The sequence below is a fragment of the Apiospora phragmitis genome, assembly GCF_038363925.1.
Source record: "Apiospora phragmitis strain CBS 135458 chromosome Unknown utg000005l:1.0-4161743.0:1.0-4166827.0, whole genome shotgun sequence".
Classification (NCBI taxonomy): Eukaryota; Fungi; Ascomycota; class Sordariomycetes; order Amphisphaeriales; family Apiosporaceae; genus Apiospora; species Apiospora phragmitis.
The window spans coordinates 2,619,100-2,638,894 of NW_027117403.1; the positions used below are offsets into that span (position 1 = coordinate 2,619,100).

The window sequence follows — 19,795 nt, forward strand, 5'->3', positions numbered from 1 at the left end:
AATCGTATAATTAAGCTAGGTCGTAATATTATCCTTCTTTTTTTAATTACTTTATTCTTAAAGCGCTAGGTCTTATAAGTACCCTAGTTTTCTTATTTTATTAAGTTTAATAAATCTTTTCTTTATTTATTACTTTTATTATAATATTTATTTATTATAATATTTAATCGTATGAGAAGTTTTTTATTAAAGTTTATAAGCGTTCTTCTTTTCGTAATTATATTATTTTTAACGGCCGATCCACCGATATGCCTTATTCGTATTATTTTAAAAATAAAAAGCCGAATTATTATATTATTAACCGTTTTTCTCGTTACGAGGAGTACGTAAATTACGGCCGTTAATACGATAATTTTTTAATAGCTTTTTCTTTAAAGAAAGGTTTAACGTAATAACGTAAACTAGATACGGATAAAGAGGAGGCGGGCGAGAAATTATTATCGCTTTATTCCGAATTAATTAAATTATAGTCCTAACTTACCGAGGTAGCTAAGCGCCTTTCAAAGATTCGGAAAATTCGTCGGAGGGTAAAAAAGCGGGGCTCTAATTTATTTAGTTAGGGTATAAAGGAGCTGAATAAAGAGGATGACGTTCTTTTTACCTTAGAAAGTTATAAGAACTATTTAATAAGCGACCTTTAATATATAAGTGTCCTTATAAATATTAATTAATCCTTTTTTAGTTTAATAGATTTTAGGGATTTAGGCCCTTTAGTATTTTTTAAGGTTTTTATCGTTTAAACTTCTAAAGTTCTTTAGCGGCGTTTTCTAGGTGTTTCTTAAGTTCCTAAGTGTTATCTTCTAGTAGGTAACCCTTCTACTAGACGAGGTATTTCTACTTTCGGCCGATCCTTTTTTTATTAATAATCTTTTCGACTTCGTATTCGTGCTAATCTGGTTCGACTTCTAATTAAGTATCGAGTACTACGTGTACTAAGGCTAGCTCGAGTAAGGAAATATAGAATATTAGGTGTATCCTTATATTTTTAAGTAGTAATAAGTAATAGTTAATTTTTAAAATAACTTTTACGATTTTAAATAGTCCGATCTTTTTAAAGTTTAATTTATCGCTAGGTCGTTAAGTTTTAATATATCGCTGTAAAAGGTAAACTTTTTCTCCCTTTTTAAAAGTTAATCCCTTTAATTTTATTTAATCGGCGTATTTCTTTATTCTTTTTTAAAGGAAGGCGAGGTTTTATTATAGCGCGGCTTAGAATTTTTTTAATTTTTCGATTTAAATAGTTATAACCGGTACTAACTCTCTTTTTAAGGGTTTCCTAACGATCTCGAGATTGTACCCGTAATTTATTTAAAATAACGATATACGTATCGCCTCGTTATTTATGCTATTATAGGTATATTATATTATTAGTAATAGCGACACCTAATTATTTTATTCGTAATTAATATAGTATCGTAAGTATTATTTTAAAGTCTAGTTTATACGTTTAGTTTAGTTATCCGTTTAGGGATAGTAGGCCGTGAATAATTTATGTTTAATACCGAGTTACGTTATAAGCGATTTTTAAAATTTAGTAGTGAATAGTTTATTTCGATCCGAGATGATCGTCTCTAGCAGTCCGTGTTAGTTAACGATAGTATAGAGGAACGTATAGGTAAGGTTATTAATATTACTTAACTCTATATAGAGGAGGAAATAGGCGTACTTCGTGAGCTAGTCGGTGGTTACTAAAATGTTATCGTACTTAGCCTTGGTTAGTAGTTCCTCGGAGGCTGGCAGTTTAATTATGAAGTTTAGCGCGATGGTTTTTTAGGCTCTGTCCGGCGGTAAAATCGGTTATAGTTCTTCGTAAGGTTTATATCTAGTGGTTTTAATTTTGTTATATAGGTCGTATTTACTGATTACCTTAGCTATAAAGGGCTTTAAGTTCTTATAATCGAATTACTTAGTAATTCGTTTTTAAGTTTTAAAGACTCTTTAATATTTATATATAAGGTGCTCGTGGAATTCCTTAACGAATTCCTCGCGGAAGGGTTCCGGGATATGGATCTTACCGTGATAGTATAGGATCCCTTTTTTGATATCGAGTCCGTCCCTTGCTTAATCGGCGAAGTTCGGGGTTTTAAGGGCGTATCCTTTAAACTTAATAACCTATTTATTATAACATTAAACTTAATTAGTAACGTTTAGCTACCGGGGTAATATTAGGTTATTATTTTAGTCTTATATAAAAATAATACGTATTTCGGGTAATACCTCCTCTTAATAATCCGGTCGTTAGTTTAAGGCGTCGGCCTTTCTATTCTCGTTACTTTTTTTATAAATAATAACGAAATTAAATCTTAATAAGAATTCGGACTATTATATTTATTATTTATTTAACTTTTTCGTAATAATAAACGTAATAAGGTTTTTATAATTAATATAAACCTTTATTAATTTTATTATTCCGCTAAAATAATATCTCTATTTTTTAAAGGCTTTAATAATAGTTATTAATTCTTTATTATAAATTTAATAATTAAGCTCTAGTTTATTTAATTTTTTTAAAAAAAATATAATAAGGTGCGACTTTCCGTTATCGTCCTGTTAACTTAGTTACTTTCCGATCGTATAGTTCGATACGTCGGTCTCGATTTTAAAGGGTTTAGTTAAATTTATTACGCGAAGTATTAGTTCGTTAAGGATTCGTTCTTTTATTACTTAGAAGGCGGTTTTTTCCGCTTCCCTTTACTTAAATAATTCGTTTTTCTTTATTAGGTTCGTAAAGGGTATCGCTAACCTGCTAAATCCCGGGACAAAGATCTAATAATAATTAATTAATTTTAAAAAGGATCTAACTTTTATAGCGTTTATAGGTATAGGCTACTCCTTAATTATTACGATTTTTAATTACTTTATTTATATTTCTCCGGGGATATTATGTATTTTACGAACGTAATTATTCGTTAATAGAACTCGCTTTTTTTAGGTTTATTAATAGATTAGTATCCTATAGTTTTTAGAGTATTAATTTTACGTGCTTTCTATACTATTTTTCGTTTTCGGAATAAATAAGGATATTATCGAGGTATATTATAACGAATTTATTAAGGTATTCGCGTAGGATATAATTAATTATTAATTAAAAGTTAGTTAACGCGTTAATTAATTTAAACGGTATAACTTAGTATTCGAAATATTTATATTTCGTTCAGAACGCGGTTTTCTATTCTTTTCCTTTTTTAATACGGATTAGGTTATATATATTAAAGAAATTAAGTATTATAAAGATTTTAGCGTGTAATAGTTTATTCCGTAAGTTATTAATTAAGGGTAAAGGGTACCGGTTTTTAATAATAATTTCGTTAAGCTTTTAATAATCGATATATATACGTTATTTAGGTTTCTCGTCCTTGCTTTTTTTTAGAATAAAAAGGATAGGGAAGCCTGTTAGCGATATAGATAGTTATATAATTCCTTTCTCGAGGTTCTCCGTAATATACTCTTTTAGGGCCCGTTCGTATTCCTGGTTAAGTTTATATATAGGTATGAATAGGGGTTCCTTCCTATTTTTGAGGGGTATCTCGTAATTTTACCGTGTGTAAAGCGGTAAGCCTGTTTTTAGTTTTTTATTAAAGAGGGTTTCGAATTACCGGTATTTTTTTAGTATAATCGTTATAACGTTCGGTTTAGGTTTTTTAGTAATAATATATATTTTAAGTATTTTAGGTTTATTAAGGGATTACTTTTTAGATCGCTACTTATCGATTAAACTTTTTTTTAATATATTTTATTAAAATTAGCCTGTTTTTTAATTAATTTTAAAATTATTTACCCGTAATTAAGGTATTTTTAAAATTATATTGTATTTTGCGACGTCCGTAATATTATACGTAATTCGTTCTTGACGTTTTTCGATATCGATTAGAAGGTTCGCGACTTCTTTTTATACTTCTTTATTATTATAAGTTATAAGTTTTTTATTAACGGTTTTAAGTCGGTATAGGGCGTTTTTCTTTTATTATTCTAGTTTTAAGCGGTTAACGATTCGTAATGAGATATAGTTTCTTTACGTTCCGTTATCGAGTAGTACTTTAATATAAACTCTTTTTATATTTATTATTAAGATAATATACTTATAAATCTTTTATTTATCCGTTATTTAGTATAAGGACTTCTTTTAGTCCGCTTGGTATTATTTTTTTATATTCGGCGGCGTTTATTTCTTAACCGATATTTTTTTAAGTAGGTAATAAATTCTTACGACCGATTATTTTATCGTCGTTATCGTTCCCTCTTTTTTTTATAGGGGAGCTTTTTGATACGCCGGTGGAGGTGTTTTTATATTTTTCCCCGTGTGTAGTATTGTTCTTAGTATTTAAGATTCGGGTTTTTCGGGTAATTCGGAAATTTATTAAGTTTATTAAAGTTTATAAGCGCTTTATAAGTCTTTAATTATAGTAAGGGGGTTTTTTTATTAGGTATATACCTATACGTTTTAAAAATATTAAGCGCTTTCCTTTAAACGTTTATAGGCTCGTAATTTTTCCTAGGCGTGTTCGAGGTACTGGTTCTCGAGATACTTTTTTTAATTCCGTCTTTTTAAATGGTATTTTCGTAGCTACCTTAAATCTTTTTATATTAATAGGTATGCGCATCGTTTATCGGGGATCGACGTTTTAACCTTCTTGATTATGTAATCGGGGTGTAGGTTCGTGATAGCTCGTTTATTAATTCGTTAAGGAAACTATTTATTTTTAAGTTTCTTCGCGAAATATTTTATATAAGCGTTATATACGTATAAAGTCTATAAAAACGTGAAGTATGTTTTATTTATAAAAGAGATTCGGGGGTTATTATTTACTGCGTAGTTACCGCGGACTCTTTAGGCGAATCCTGCCGTAATAAGTACTTAGCGCAGGTGTTTCGAATCCGGGTAAGGAATACCCGGGATAGCTAGCTATCCGTTATTTCTAAGATTTCTAAACTTAGTAATTTTTTTTACGAGTTCGTTTATTAATATACCGACTAGGCGTTTATAGCTTATCGGCTATTTTTTTTCGCTCGTAATATTTTCGGTAGAATCGCTTTTTTTATTATATATAGGGGCGCGTTCTCGGCTTATTATTACGAGGTTTTAATTATAACTACCTTTATTTCTAAGGGTTTTAAGGAATTATTCTGTTCCTTTTTTATTTATTAAGTAGAAGGTGTACTTATTATCGTAATAAGTTATTTAAAATAAATTATCATAATTAATAATAACGCTATTTCTTTTAATAATTAATATAGGGGTATCCTCGCTTTATATAGCGTTAACGTATTATCTTTTAAGGATTTTCTAATAATCCTTCCTTAGGGCTCGGTATTTTCGAAAGTAATACCCTTTCTTCTAATAGTTATAATAAGTAACGTTTTATTTTTTATCGTTCTTATCGTATTTAGTAGCATTAAAATTTATAAGTCTATTATAATAGCTATACGCGGTAATATTCTTCGGCTATATATTATAATAATAACTCGGTTATTCTGTATTAGCCTGGATTCGATTAATTTATCGTTACTGTCCGCCTTATTTTTCGCGGCGTCGTTCGTATATACGAGTATCGATCTTGATCGTGAGCTCTATATACGAAAAGAAATTATCGGGGGTATTAAGCCGGCTAAGTTTATTTTTAACGTCCTTTTTTAATCCTCGGTAATATATTATAATTTTAATAGCTTCGGTATAGTTTAGTCGAGTTATGATATATCGGAATTCGGCGGTATAAAAAGCGGCTAATCCTTTTTATTTAAAAGTTTTAAGCTTTTTTTTATTTATCGTTTTTTATCGGGGTTTTAAAAAAGTAATTTAAAAGCGTCCTCGAAGCTATCGTAACTTCCGGAAATACGTTATACTTTTATACGGTATAGTTCGACTTACTAGTTATTTTTTACAAGTTCGTTAAAATAAGGTTCGAACTAAGTAAATACTTTATTTTTAAAGAACGAAGCGGCGTAGATAACTCGCTAAGTAGGGTTTTCGAATATTCTTTTATAAAACCGGTAATAAGCTTTGATTTAAATAAGGAATCCTCGGAAGTTCCCGTTCGTTCCGTCGAATAGCGTAGGTGAATTAATTTTTATTCCCTTTTTTAAAGCGATAAGGGTTTAAATAATATTAGCGGCGGTATAAAAGAGATATACTTTTTCGCGTAGCTCGTTAATATCGGGTGTTTATTTTAAGTTTTCTTTTATTAAAAGGGCGTTACGTTTTTTTCGAGCTTAATATAATAATATTAATAATTAACGCTTTTTTATTTAAGTTTCTTAATTCGTTTAATTAATACTTAACGGGTAAGGCCGTTATTATTATCGTCGCTATTTATTTTTATAGCGGGATCTCGTTAAGGGGTATTTACGGTGGTAATAAAAGCCTTCCCGTAGCGAGGGGTATTACTAGGCTTAGGGGTAAATATATTTTTTATAAGTATTATTATTTAAGGGTTTAAGTAGTAATTTATAAAAATAAGAGTAATTAAAATATAATAAACGTTATTAAAAGTTTAAATAAAAACTTAATAAAACGTACCGAAAGGTTTATATTTAATAATACGAGAAAGTATTTAAATATATAATAAAAGTCCGCTTTTATCGATATAATATATAATAATTATAAAAATAAATATAATATAAAAAAGTAAACGATAAAGTTATTTATAATAAAATTATTAAAATAATATATTTTATTAATAAATTAAATTAATACTTAAATTAATTATTAAAATAAAAAATATTTATATAAAATATAAGAGGAAACGTTTATAATTATATATCTAATCCTTCCTTTACTAATTTCTTTAGATCACGTCGCGAATTAGTGATCCGTTCCGGTTGGCTTACCGGGAGCGTCGTGATCCCGTAGCTCGTGGATTACCGGGAGCGTCGTAATCCCGTAACTCGTGGATCACCGGGAGCGTCGTGATCCTGTTACTCGTTACGTGACTCCCGTTAGGTGCCCATCCTCCCCATGGTTTACCGTAGGGTCTCTATATTAGGCGCCCGTCGGTCGCGGAGTATAGGTGAGCTTATATTAATATAGCTAATAGCTCTGTCGGTATTAGTAATATTATAACCTTGCCGGGGTATAATAGTTCCGTACCGATACTTTTTATGGGTCTGGTCGTATAATTAAGCTAGGTCGTAATACGTACGTTTTTATTATTATATGTTATAAATCCTTTATTAACGGTTTTAAATTAATATAAGGCGTTTTTTTCCTACTATTTTAAGGCTAGGTTATTAACGATTCGTAATAAAATATAATTATTTTACGCTCCGCTATTTAATAGCGCTCGAATAATAATTCTTTTTATTTCGACTATTAATATAATATAATCGTAAATATTTTAATTATTTATTATAAAATATAAGGATTTATTATATCTCGTTAAGTATCGTTTTTTTATAACCGGCGGAAGTCGTTTTTTAACCGCTATAATAGGTTTCGTTTATCGGTTATTCGTTAATAGCGACGGATTTATGCGTACGGTGCCTTGTAATCGTACGGTAATGGCGGTGTTTAAGATCCTATTATTATAGCAGGTCTCTTAACTTAAGAGTTTTAGGTATTTTAAAAGCATTATACGTTTTCTTTAAGCGTTTAATAAGTTCGTAACTTTTTTTAAACGTGCTATAAATATTTATTATTAATATAGTTTTTTTAATCTTATTTTTTTAAGTAGTATTCTCGAGATTATTATAAAGTCTTTTTAATTAATAAATAAGCTCGTTAAAAGTTAAGTATAATCGTTTTAACTTTTTTAATAAAGTAGTCGAAGTATGATTACTTAATTAAGTATTTATTAATCTTTTTAAAAAATTATTTCTTTTTAAGCTTTTTTATTAAGTACTTAGTGTAATTATTATAAATATAGTCGATTTAAACGAGTAAAAAGTAGTTATTATATATTAATAAAATTTTAAAGTTATTATTAATAACGTAATTTCCTTTTACTCTTTATTCGAGTTTATATATAATAAGTACTTACCGCAGTTTTCGTAATTCGAAAAGTATAACTTCGAGGATCGCTAGCTATTCGTCAATATTTAAGTTTCGAGGTTTCGCTATTTCGGTAGCAAGTTTTAACGTAGGCAGCTTAATAAGCCGTTTAAGGTTATTTAGTCGTTATTTATCGCGGACTAGGCGGTTTTTAAGGTTTTTATTTCCGTTATTATTCTCGCTACTTTTTTTATTATAGTTAAGTTATCGTTATATTATTATAAGGGTACGCGTGATACTTTACCGTCTAAGGGTTTTAAGGAACTATTTCGTCCTTTTTTTATTTATTAAATAGTCGTGGTAACTATCGTCGTAATAAGTTATCTAAAATAAGCTGTTATAAAGCACATTTAACGTGTTATTAACGCTACTTTTTTTAATAGCTATAAAGGTTAATCGTTTATTAATAATATTAATTTATCGCCTATCCGAAACTTTTTAAAAATCTTTCTTTAAAAATTAATAATCTCGGGTAAAGTGTCCCTATTTTTAATAGTTATAATAAATAATATTTTATTTCTTATCGTACTTATTATATTTAGTAACATTAAGGTTTATAAGTTTACTATAATAATTATACGCCGTATTATTTTTTAATAATATATTATTATAATAACGTAATTATCTTATATTAGTTTAAACTCGACTAATCTACCGTTATTACCCGCCCTACTTCTCGCGGCGTCGTTCGTATATACGAATATCGATTTTAATAATGAACTTTATATACGAAAAGAAATTATTAAGGTTATTAAGCCGGCTAAGTTTGTTTTTAATATTTTCTTTTAGCCCTTAATAATATATTATAATTTTCGTAGCTTTAATATAGTTTAATTAAATTATAATACGTTAGAACTTAGCGGTATAAAAGGCGGCTAATCTTTTTTACTTAGAAGTTTTTAATTCTTTTTCTACTTATCGCTTTTCGTCGAGATTTTAAAAAAGTAATTTAAAAACTTATTTAAAGTTATTATAACTTTCGAAAATTCATTATACTTTTACGCGGTATAGCTTAATTTATTAATTAATTTTTATTAATTTATTTAAATAAGGTTTAAACTAAGTAAATATTTTATTTTTAAAAAACGAGGCGGCGTAAATAAATCGTTAAGTAATATTTTAAAATATTTTTTATAAAACTATTAATAAGTTTTAATTTAAATAAAAAATCTGCGAAGATTCTTATTTATTTCGTCGAAAGCTATTAAGGCGTTAATTTTTATACCTCTTTTAAAAGTAATAAGGGTTTAAATAATATTAGCGGCGGTACGGAGGAGGCGTACTTCTTTACGTAGCTTATTAATATTTAATATTTATTTTAAGGTATTCTTAGTTAAGAGTTCGTTACGTTTTTTTTCGAGCTTAATATAATAATATTAATAATTAGCGCTTTTTTATTTAAATTCTTTAATTTACTTAGTTAACGCTTATCGGGTAAGGTTATTATTATTATTATTATTATTTACTTTTATAGTGGGATTTTAATAAGAGGTGTTTATAATAGTAGGAAGGGCTTTCTTATAACGAGGGGTATTATTAAGTTTAAGCGTAAATATAATTCTTATAGGTATTATTATTTAAAGGTTTAAGTAATAACTCGTAAAAATAAAAGTGATTAAAATATAACGAACGTTATTTAAATTTTAAAAAAAACTTAGTAAAACGTATTAAGGTTTATATTTAATAATACGAGAGAGTATTTAAATATGCGATAAAAGTCTATTTTTATTAATATAATATATAATAGTTATAAAAATAAGGGGTAATTAAAATATATAAATTTAAAAATATGTATAATAAAGTTATTAAAGTTATTTATTTTATTAATAAATTAAATTAATATTTAAATTAATTATTAAAATAAAGAATATTTATATAAAATATATAAAGAATATTTATTATTATATATTTAATTTTTCCTTTATTAATTTCCCTAGCTTAATAGTTCGTTCTTAATTTAATTAATAATCCTTTAAGCCTTCGGGGCTTATTAGCTTAATAGCTTATTCCTTTTAAGCTAGTAATCCTGTGATTCGTTACGTGACCCGTGTGGTTATTCGCCTTCCTAGGTACTTATCCGTCTATCGCCGGTCGTGGTATCTTTATACGAGGCGGTGATTGGTCGCGGAGTATAGGTGAGTTTATATTGGTATAGCTGGCGGTCTTGTCGGTATTAGTGGTATCGTAGCCTGGTCGGGGTATCGTAGTTCCGTGTCGTTAACTAGTAGGTCTAGGCCGCATAATTAGGCTAGGTCGTAATATATAAAACCCTTGATTTCTTTCTCGTACGACTTTTTTAACGTATAAAAATAGCTAATATTAAGAGGTTAAAACTTATATAATAAATAAAAAGGTATATAAAGTATAATAATCGAGTTTTTTTTATAATAAAGTTTAAAAGTTATTAAATAATAGCTTTTATAGTCGTTAAAGATTAATAAGTAATAAATATTTTTCGTATAAGATTTCGTATATTTATTAAAGTATTAAATTTAGTCCTCGTTTCTCTCGTTTATAATTTAACCGTTTTTAATAACTGCGATTACTTAGTCCTTTAATAATAAGCTATTTTTATACTAAAAAAAGAGGTACGTTTTTTAGTATATATAATATACGAAGGGATGATATAACCGTATAATTCGACGCTTTAAATAATTATAATTTATTCTTAATTCTTTTATTAAACTACTTTAAACTTCTCGTATTAATTAAAAATAATTACGATTATTTTAAACGAGATTTAATTTATAAAAAAGCTAGTTTTATTAAAGTTATAAATATCTTTTTTATAAATCTTATATTTATAAATTATATTTTATATAAGAGTAAACTACGCGTGATACGCGTTAAAATCTTTATAAAAAACTCTTTAATAATTAATTCTTTAATTAAAACGCGCTTAAAGGTTTAATTATTATCGTATAAAACTAGAGGCTTAATTAACGTTAACGCGTCTCGCGTTACGTTAATAAAATAATCGATTCGTTATATCTTTAATATTATTTATTTAAAATAAAAACGATCGCTAATTTAAATTAACTATATATTATATAATTAATTACTCTTTAAAATTCGTAAGTTTTTATATTAATAATTATATATTTTATTATAAAATACTATTATAATATTAGTAATATAAAGTTATATAAAAGATATTATATATTTATATTATAAATTATACGTTTAATTTAAGGTTTTTTTTAAAGCGTTTAAAGTATTAATTATATATCGCTCTCTTTTTATTAACTTATAATTATAAATAATAAAAGTATAAAGAATAAAATATAAGTTATAAAAAATTATAAAAAAGTGTTTAATTAAACTATGTATTTAATTAAATCGTAGATTATATTATAAGCTATTATAATACTAAAACGGCTCTTAAAAAATAATAACTCTTTTTATAGCAGCTTATTAATATATTAACTATCGACTATTATAAATACATGCTAAACGCATAGGAGAAAACGGAGTACTCAAGATAGAGAGCCAGCCTAAAATGTACCCGAGTGGCGCCTGTGCATTTTACCCCTGGATGGACAAGAATCCTCCGGCAGGGGCAAAGTGACTGACATATAACACAAAAAAAGCGCCATTGAAGCCATTCAAGCTTGGTTGAGTGCTCAAATTATGGGTTACAATTTAGGGGTGTATAGGTGACGAAGTTTGCGTGTATTTGATCACAGCCAGCAAACAACACAACTTGTAAATTTTCGACCTTTTTGTTTTCACCTTTTTCTTCTCGATTCCCCTCCACCGTTGATTCAGATCGGTTTGCAGTAATTGGCTGGGAAGCTCCCCTTAACGCCCCCAAGCTCGCCCACCCACCAATCCTGGTCCGTCCCCGTCTTCTTCACCACCTTGATCCGGTCGCCCTCCTGGAACGACAGGTCGCCCGCGCCCTGGCCCGCGAACGTGTAGAGCGCCAAGACGAACACCTCGGGCTGGTTCGTGTTGATGCGCTTCGGTTTGGGCGGCGGCGGCGGCGGCTTCTTCTTGACAATCGGCACGCCGCCGCCGCTGTTGCTGTGCTGGCTGAGGCTCATGGACGAGATGTTGGAGGCGACGGTCGACGCCGTGCCGGGCCGGTTGCTTTGGCTGCCGCCGAAGTAGTCGGAGCGCGGCTTCAGCGAGTTGGGCGAGGCCCCAGGCGAGCGCCCGGTTCCGTAGCCCGACGCCGTCGTGAACTCGGTGGGGACTCCAAGGTTCGTGTTCGGTGGCCGCGCGCCGGGGGTCGCCTGGGAACTCAAAGACGTGTTGGACTGTATACGGGTTGGCCGCGGTGGCATAGGCCCGGGGCCAGGCTCCTCGCCGGCGTCTGATTTCGCCGAAGAACCAATCAGTCCCGAAGGCGAACGCCGGAATGACGGCATCGAGGACTTCCGGTCCTCATTTGGTGAGGGTACCTCCTCGGGAGTGATGTGCATGGGAAGCTTCGCCGCCTTGCCATGGGCTATGCAGCTGATGGACTCGAACTCCCGCTTCACCGGGCTGTAGTCAGCGGACCAGCAAGCTATCACTTCCTCCATGGGCGGGGGCGGCGACGGGAAGTTGTGTTCCTCGCAGTAGCCGTGAAGCGTGGTGTAGTAAAGGCCCAACAGCCGGTTGTTAATGAGGACAATCGCGGCGAGCAGTGGCGGGACGAGACTGAATGTGGCGTTCACCAGCGGCGGTAATGTCTCGCGCAGGTGGCTGTCGGCGATTTGAAACTCCTAGATACATTCATGGTCAGTATATGTGAATAGCCCACCCAATACGATAGCATTGATTTAAGAAGATAACACACCTCTGCAGCCCGGGCAACCTCCTCTTCTGCCTTTGCTAAAGCGGCCTCCTCTTTCGGAGTCTTGCCAGGTTTGCGATGGATCTTGGTGGCCTTGTCCTGAGCCTTTTCGTAGTCGAGCCGGCGGTTTTCACGCTTCTTAATCGTCTTGCGCAGCGGCGCGATGCAATCTCGGGCATCGATGGTGGGCCTGATGATGCGTTCATCGATCGAGGCGATCTCCTCCATCAAGTCGGTCTTGAGCTCGCCGTAGGCCTCCTTGAGCTGGAAGGTGCGGTGCAGCTGCAGCTCGGGCGTTGGCGCGCTCGCCTTGACGTTGGTCCGGTCCGAGCCGACGATGGGGTCGTAGAGGCCCTCATACTCGGTGACGATGCCCAATTGCGTGTTGGTGAGGTTTATCCACGAGTCGCGCCATGACTTGGTGTGGTCGTTGAGCTGTAGTCGGGGGTAGGCGGCATGTCAGTTGCGCTGTCTTCCATCTCGAGTCCCAGGGTGGCAGGGGCAGGAGTAGGGGGCTTGGGGGGCATATATATAGTCCTTCGTACCTTTGCGAGCACCTTGTCGATGTCTTCGTAGTCGTTCAGCAACACGGAGACTTTGGCGTTGTCTCCGGGCGCCTTATTCATGAGCTTCCCAAACGATCGTTGCATAGACTGCATGTTGCCTGCTTGCTTGTGCCGTCTCTAGGGTGGGGAACTAATTGGACAACAAAAGAAATGGCGGGGAACTGCCAAACCCAGCGAAAGTTGACAGTTTGAATAATAGTGCTGGTAGCTGGCCGTATCGGGAAGTGCATTCACTCATCAACACACTTTCTGTGCAACAAGAGGAAGAAGATTTCCGGAATGAAATACGAGGTGCAATGTGACCGGCTTCCTTGCTTTCTTTCTACATTGACCGAGGGAAGAGCCAATTAGGGATCCTCACGGTTTGATCTGAGGGTGAACAAAGGCGGTGCAGTCGGTTGGTTGACGGACTGCTAGGAGTGATGCGTCAGGTTAGACAGAAAAGGAACTTGAAATAAAAAGGGCACAGTAAGCAAGCACCGAAGCCAGTTAATTAGTTGAGGAGCAGGAGCAGGAAGGGAGCTCCGCAGATGAAAGACTAGGTAGGTAAGGATCAATACAAACACCTGCATGCGCTTAGGTGTTGAAGGAAGTAACAAGCGATTTTGTTGTGACCGCATATACGGGCAGGGTATACGAGCATAGGAAAGCGGAAGAAAAAAAAGACAAGCCAGAGAAACTACAACTATCATCTGACTGAGGGGTCCAAGTCCAGGACTCCAGGGGTTGAGAACCAGGCAGCAAAAGGCAGCAAAAGGCAGCAAAAAGGGCCTTGGCTATGCCTATCCATCCAATTTGGCCCAGCCACTGCTGAACAACTTCCACAACCACTCGGCTCACGGCAGTGGTTTGATACTTCAGCATCTCAGTTGCTGTCACACACGGGCTATCAGGGTCGTACCTGGAGGTTGTTGCACCGTACCCGGCTATTAACTCTCTCTCTGCAGCTCCCCAAGTATATTGTGACGTAGTGTTCTGCCACCAACATAATCTCTCGTACGAAGCTATCTGCTCCAAGTAGTGTACCTCCTAATGTAGTGTATGCAGCCAGTCCGAGTTCAGGACAATTATCGATGTACCTGTCTGTCGATTTTCCATCATGGGAAATGCCAGCTTCTCCTTGCCCGGGTCCAGTAAGTGGACCGGAACTACCGTAGCAGAGAAGGCTGGATCGACGTCGTAATCAACGCTTAGGCTAACCGTAGTTCAACTATACCTACACTGGAATAAACGCCCGCCAAAGCCTCCAATATGTACTTACCATGGAATCAACGCTGGAATAGCTATTAAAAGTCTGAAGCGTTGAAAAGTTCTTTAACGTTGATTCCGATTTAGACGTGTATTGGACGGTCCGAGAGGCGTTATTCCGTATGTTAACGGTGGCAGGATCCTGAACTGCAGTCCATAAGGTTGGTTTATTTAAACCAGCCTAGCCTGCTACGGTAGGTAAGTAGTCAGAGCGGAGTACATAGCCACGCTTTCACGATATTGCTCAATTTAGTAAGTGGTGCAGTAGGTGAAGGTGTGACCCGGTTCAGAACAAAACGTACGTTGGGTATATTTTATTTATAGAAACAGATCTATGGGAAATAATTGCAGATTGTCGGTATAGATTCTTATGCACGTTATGTCTACGTTGCAAGACGTTGGAGGTTAATGTGGAAATTGCAAGCAGTGTTGATGAGCAACACGTGCTCTCGCGTCTTGGTCGCGCCTAGGAGGTACTTTAAGCTCTGGCACTGGGCAGTAGCCAGTGGACCTTATCGATAGGCAACTTAGCGATCAGTCGCAACGCGTCTAGATGCCTTGACTAGGGACAATTCAATCTACATTCATCCAACATCGCCAGTTTTATTGCAAACGAGGGGGCATTGCAGAATATAGCATGCTCAGATGATGCGCAATAGGAGAGGAACTCCTGGACGTTCCCCGCTATGGCAGCAACGACCCAGCCCCCCCCCCGAGCTCGGCGGCGTCTAACCCCGGCCAGGGTCAGCCGAGTGCCGCTCCAGTGCTTGAGTTCATATGCCTGTTCACTCACGACCTGAAGCGGAAGCAGAAGCGCTGGCAAGATGGCCGCCTCAAATTTCACACCTTTAACCAGAGGATCATGGTCTACGATGAACGGGGCAATTTCATTGGAGATTCTCACTGGAGGGAGGACTATGCTTTTGGAGAGGGCGAAGAGTTCCAGCTCGAGCGAGGTAGTGTTATGGTGGAGGTGGCCGAGTGTGTGGGCAGCACGCAGCAAGACCTGTCGGAGCTCGTCGATAAGCGTGTGCAAGAGAAGGTCCAGCGGCAATCAGTCGCTGCCGCTCGCCACGCCGCGTCGTCCCGTGCACCCTCGCAGTCGGGACCACTCCACTCATCACCAGCTCATGTCCAGCAACGCCACAGACCACTCCAGAACATGCTGGGCACCCTGAGTGGCCACTATGGTCGAGCAGTGATGCCCTCTGAGTCTCCCTATGAGCTGAAGCAGCGTGAACAAGCCGATACGAAACAGAACGGGCCTCGTCCAGCAAAGCGACGACGAGAGGAGACCTCGCCAACAAGCAGCAACCAAGGTTATGCACGGAATTTGTTTGGAGCTCCTTTGACTCTGTCCGCACGTCCCACGAGCAGCGCTCCTCTACGACATAATCCCAGGAAGGCCTTGCGTGTACAGTATGACGACACACCACCGGTGTCGTCAGATCCGAAGGAGGCGAATGTTGAAGATGAAGGGCCAAAGAAGCCCGAGAACGTCTCAGCAAACGGGCGACCGGTTACTATACCTTGCATGGAGGCGAATGCGCCGGAACCTGATGTTGCTCCATTGGTGACAATGACTAAGAAACAGAAGTTGCCGAAATCAAGAAGGACTTCCTCTTTCAACGTGCCCAAAGGAAAGACCAGAGAAGACCCAATCACCATTGATTCTGTTGACCGTCATCAGTTGGCTCAGGGTGCAGATCACATGGTTTCCGGTGAAAAGACCGACCAGCGAAGAGAGGTGGCCAGTCGTGCAAAATGCGATACACGGACGAAGACCAAGTCAGCGGACTATGAGAACATCCCGTATAGACCTCCAGAAGACACTCAGAACTCGACGACTCATGGTGAAATTTCCCAACACTTCACAAAAATGCCAGCGACAACCTCCTGGAAGCCGACCTCACTAGATAAAACCCCAGGGCAACCAATTACAGAACTAGGGAAGACCAATGAGTGTGATGAAGCTTATGCTTCTACAAAGCACTATATCGAGCTGGTTATAGAACCGAGAAAGAAAAGAGGTCTTATGATGCTGGCTGATCAGGGTCTAAGGAAGAAGGCTCGCCAAGCCGCCTTGGTTGAGAAGCCAACTCCAACCCACGATATCCCGTTCCCATCTTTGGCTGGGGAAGATCAGAATTCTGACTCGGAGCCTACCAGTCGTATATTAGCAAGAGAGAACGCCCTGAAGAATGCGCGGACAAATGCTGAAAGAGATCACACTATTCCATACAACACAGCGACACGAAGGGCCAATGATGTGGATGCAGCAGTATCAGATGAAAATAAAGACGAGCATCCCTACGAAAGTAACCAGGCACGAGAAAAGAGTGCTTCCCATTATGATGTTAGGACACGAAACACGCGCGTTACGTCGCCCTCATCTAGCGACGATGAGCCAGTCTCTCATACGAACTCGCGGACAGACAAAACGCTCAAAAGGACATCTAGTGAACCATCGGGAAAACCCCATCCCACTCTAGCGAAATTATCACGGAAAAGCGTTCGAAGCCGAGAGATTATCGACTTCCCGTCTGACGATGAGTTCGATAGCTTGTCTACTTTTCTAGCAAACCCCACCATGCCGCAAGGCCCTGAACAACAGCATGCAGATATGGCGAATTCGGCCTTCGATGCGCCTATCTCAGCAGAAGACGACACATCAAGAGAATCAGTAGTCCATGAAGGTTCGGCCATCCAGGTCAACAAGTCACAAAGAAATACGAATGCAGCACAGAAGCGACAAGAACAACTGGACAAGGCAAATAAGCGTCAAGCAGAGCAAGAGGCCGCAGCCAAAGAGACTCGGGAAAAGGAAGAGGCCAGACAGCAGGAAGCCAGACAACGCGAAGAGGCCTGGCTGCGCGAAGAGGCTAGGCAGCTTGAAGAAGCCAGAGAGCTTGAGGAGGCAAAGCAGCGCGAAGAGGCTAAGCAACGCGAAGAAGCCAGGCTACGCGAAGAGGCTAGACTGCGCGAGGAGGCCAGGCAGCTTGAGGAGACCAGACTACGCGAAGAGGTCAGACTACGCGAAGAAGCCAGGTTACGCGAAGAGACTAAACGACGTGAAGAGGTCAAACAGCATGAAGAAGCCCGACAGCGCGAAGAGGCGGAAAGACGTAAGCAAGAGGAAAGAGATGAGAAAGGGCATCAAGAGGAGGCCGAGCGGAAACGTCGTGAAGAAGAGGAGAAACGGTTGCTAGAGCGCTCAGCAAATTCCAAGCAACCTGCAAAGAAGGCACTTCCCAATTTCCGCCCTTTGACAAAAGTGTCGAACCCAGCTACACGAGGAAAGAAGGCTGCGAGACCAACAGACGCGGCTGGACAAGTACCTGAGAGCCTGTTATCTTCAGAATCACGGCCCATACAGATTGGAAAGCCCATTCCTGCAGTCAACTCCATCACTGAAACCGCCAGAGAACAGACATCTGCGCTGCCAGGCTTTTCGACGGCTACCGGGGGCCCCTGGAGTAGAGAAGCTTACGATCTGTTCGCCTTTACCAAGCCTCGTTGACCGTAATCAGAATCTTTGGATGTGTGAACATCTTGTTCGCTATGGATCCGGCGACTTGTCGACATCACTAATACGCGATGAGAGGATGGTAACAAACAAATGTGCCGACGAAAGCACTATGTCGATAGCCTACACTCGTGTTATTAATTCTGGAGTGCGTAGCACTTAAGGAGCAGTCGGGTCAATGCATTCCATGCAAGAGACTATATCCTCCAACACAGGCTTACTCTGTGACGGGTCGCCCCGGGGTGGAGTATTGCCGCCTGATGCAGGACGAAGAGGCTCAGCGGATTGGCCTAGCGCCCGTGAGGGACCGAGGTCAGCTGGGTAAAAATGCAGTGCGACCTCGTTCATGAGGGCAATTACAGTCAATCAGTGCCTAGTTTCCTATGTGCCCACGAAGGCCAATACTCCAGCAGATGAATAATTGCCCACTTGCTCATTTGGGGCTCAGCACTGCCTCCCGCAGGCTATACACCGAAATCTCGCCAATAGTGTCTCGAAGTAGCCACCACATTTCAAAGTGAAGTTGACAATGTTGCGCTCTCTTGGACTCGGCCATTTGGGCCGCTACGACGACACAGAATGCGAATTAGATGGGATATACGAATCAACAATCAACCATGAATACGGTTAGGCATATGCAGTTGGTTTACCAGTTCTTGGGCGGTGGGGTTGGTTGCAGCTTTGACCTACATGTAATGTAGCCTTATGTGTAGGCGAACCACCCGGTTTTGGGAGATGGCTGTGTGTAAGCGCTCAAAAAGAAGGCAACTACCAGATCACCTGAATGACGGATGTCTGTCAACCTTTCTGCCTTACGAGAGATGTCAGCCTTGAGCCCATCTTAACAAGTGCTTTTTCCCTCCGGAGGCATCTTTTATCAGGTTCGTCTTTCTTCAACTCGCCCCCACACCACCGTCTTTCTTTTCTCTCGTGTATTTCCTAAACACTGACTTCGGCGCAGCCTGAGACCTCTCACTCCGTGACAGTCAGCGAAGTGCCTTTCGGTGATAGTTTGTTTTGCAAGAAGGCTCCCATATTTTGCCCATAGACTACATATCATCATCTGGAAGCGTTTGTGGCCGGCCGCATAAGGCATAAATTGGCCTAATGGAGTTGCACCTTAACGACGACTCACGAGGACTTGCCAGGGGATATTCCACAGGGTCTCGGGCCAAATCGCGACAGCGCCAAACAATTGTTATTGAACCTACGGCACACCAACAAACTGTCTATAACAGAATCCGGGATGAATTAAATCAACAGCAATGCCATAGCCATTCCCAATCTCTACTGAAACCACCAAATAAAGCTGTACCAATACCTCGAGCACGTAGCAGCGACAGCCGTGCCGGGGAGTATATCCCCCAGTCCTGTCGCTGAAGCACCGAGCCAGGCATTCGCGGACTCATCTGAGACCGGCAAGCGGCCCCGAGGTCGCCGAGGCGGCCCGTTGAATGCAGAGACGAGGCTAAAGACCGCCGTCAAACGTACGCTGGGCTTGGTATGCCCGACTTGCAAAGCCCGTAAGGTAACGGTATGTATAAACTAGACCCTTGTTTTTGCTGCAAGCTAGAGTCGCTAATAGATTTCGCGAAGTGCCACTGCTATGACCTATCCAAATTCGAAGAGGCATATAAGGGTAGCCAGAGGTCAACAACACTACTTTCACGACCAACCCTCGAAGCCAG

The 19,795-nt window shown here is 37.8% G+C and overlaps 2 protein-coding genes across 2 annotated transcripts; one reads left to right on the plus strand and one right to left on the minus strand.

The window, feature by feature from the left end:
- Positions 1-11,748: 11,748 nt before the first annotated feature.
- PG994_004804 (SH3 domain-containing protein) lies at positions 11,749-13,429 on the minus strand (the record flags this gene model as incomplete). The annotated part of the gene is made up of 3 exons (XM_066856213.1): positions 11,749-12,696; positions 12,771-13,202; positions 13,313-13,429. Coding segments are annotated over 3 exons (1,497 nt in total), but the record flags the coding sequence as incomplete, so codon positions are not given.
- A 1,838-nt stretch (positions 13,430-15,267) lies between these two features.
- PG994_004805 (uncharacterized protein) lies at positions 15,268-18,101 on the plus strand (the record flags this gene model as incomplete). Its single annotated transcript, XM_066856214.1, has 2 exons — positions 15,268-15,324; positions 15,384-18,101. 2 exons carry the CDS (start codon positions 15,268-15,270, stop codon positions 18,099-18,101), a joined length of 2,775 nt encoding a protein of 924 aa, XP_066718381.1.
- Positions 18,102-19,795: the final 1,694 nt, after the last annotated feature.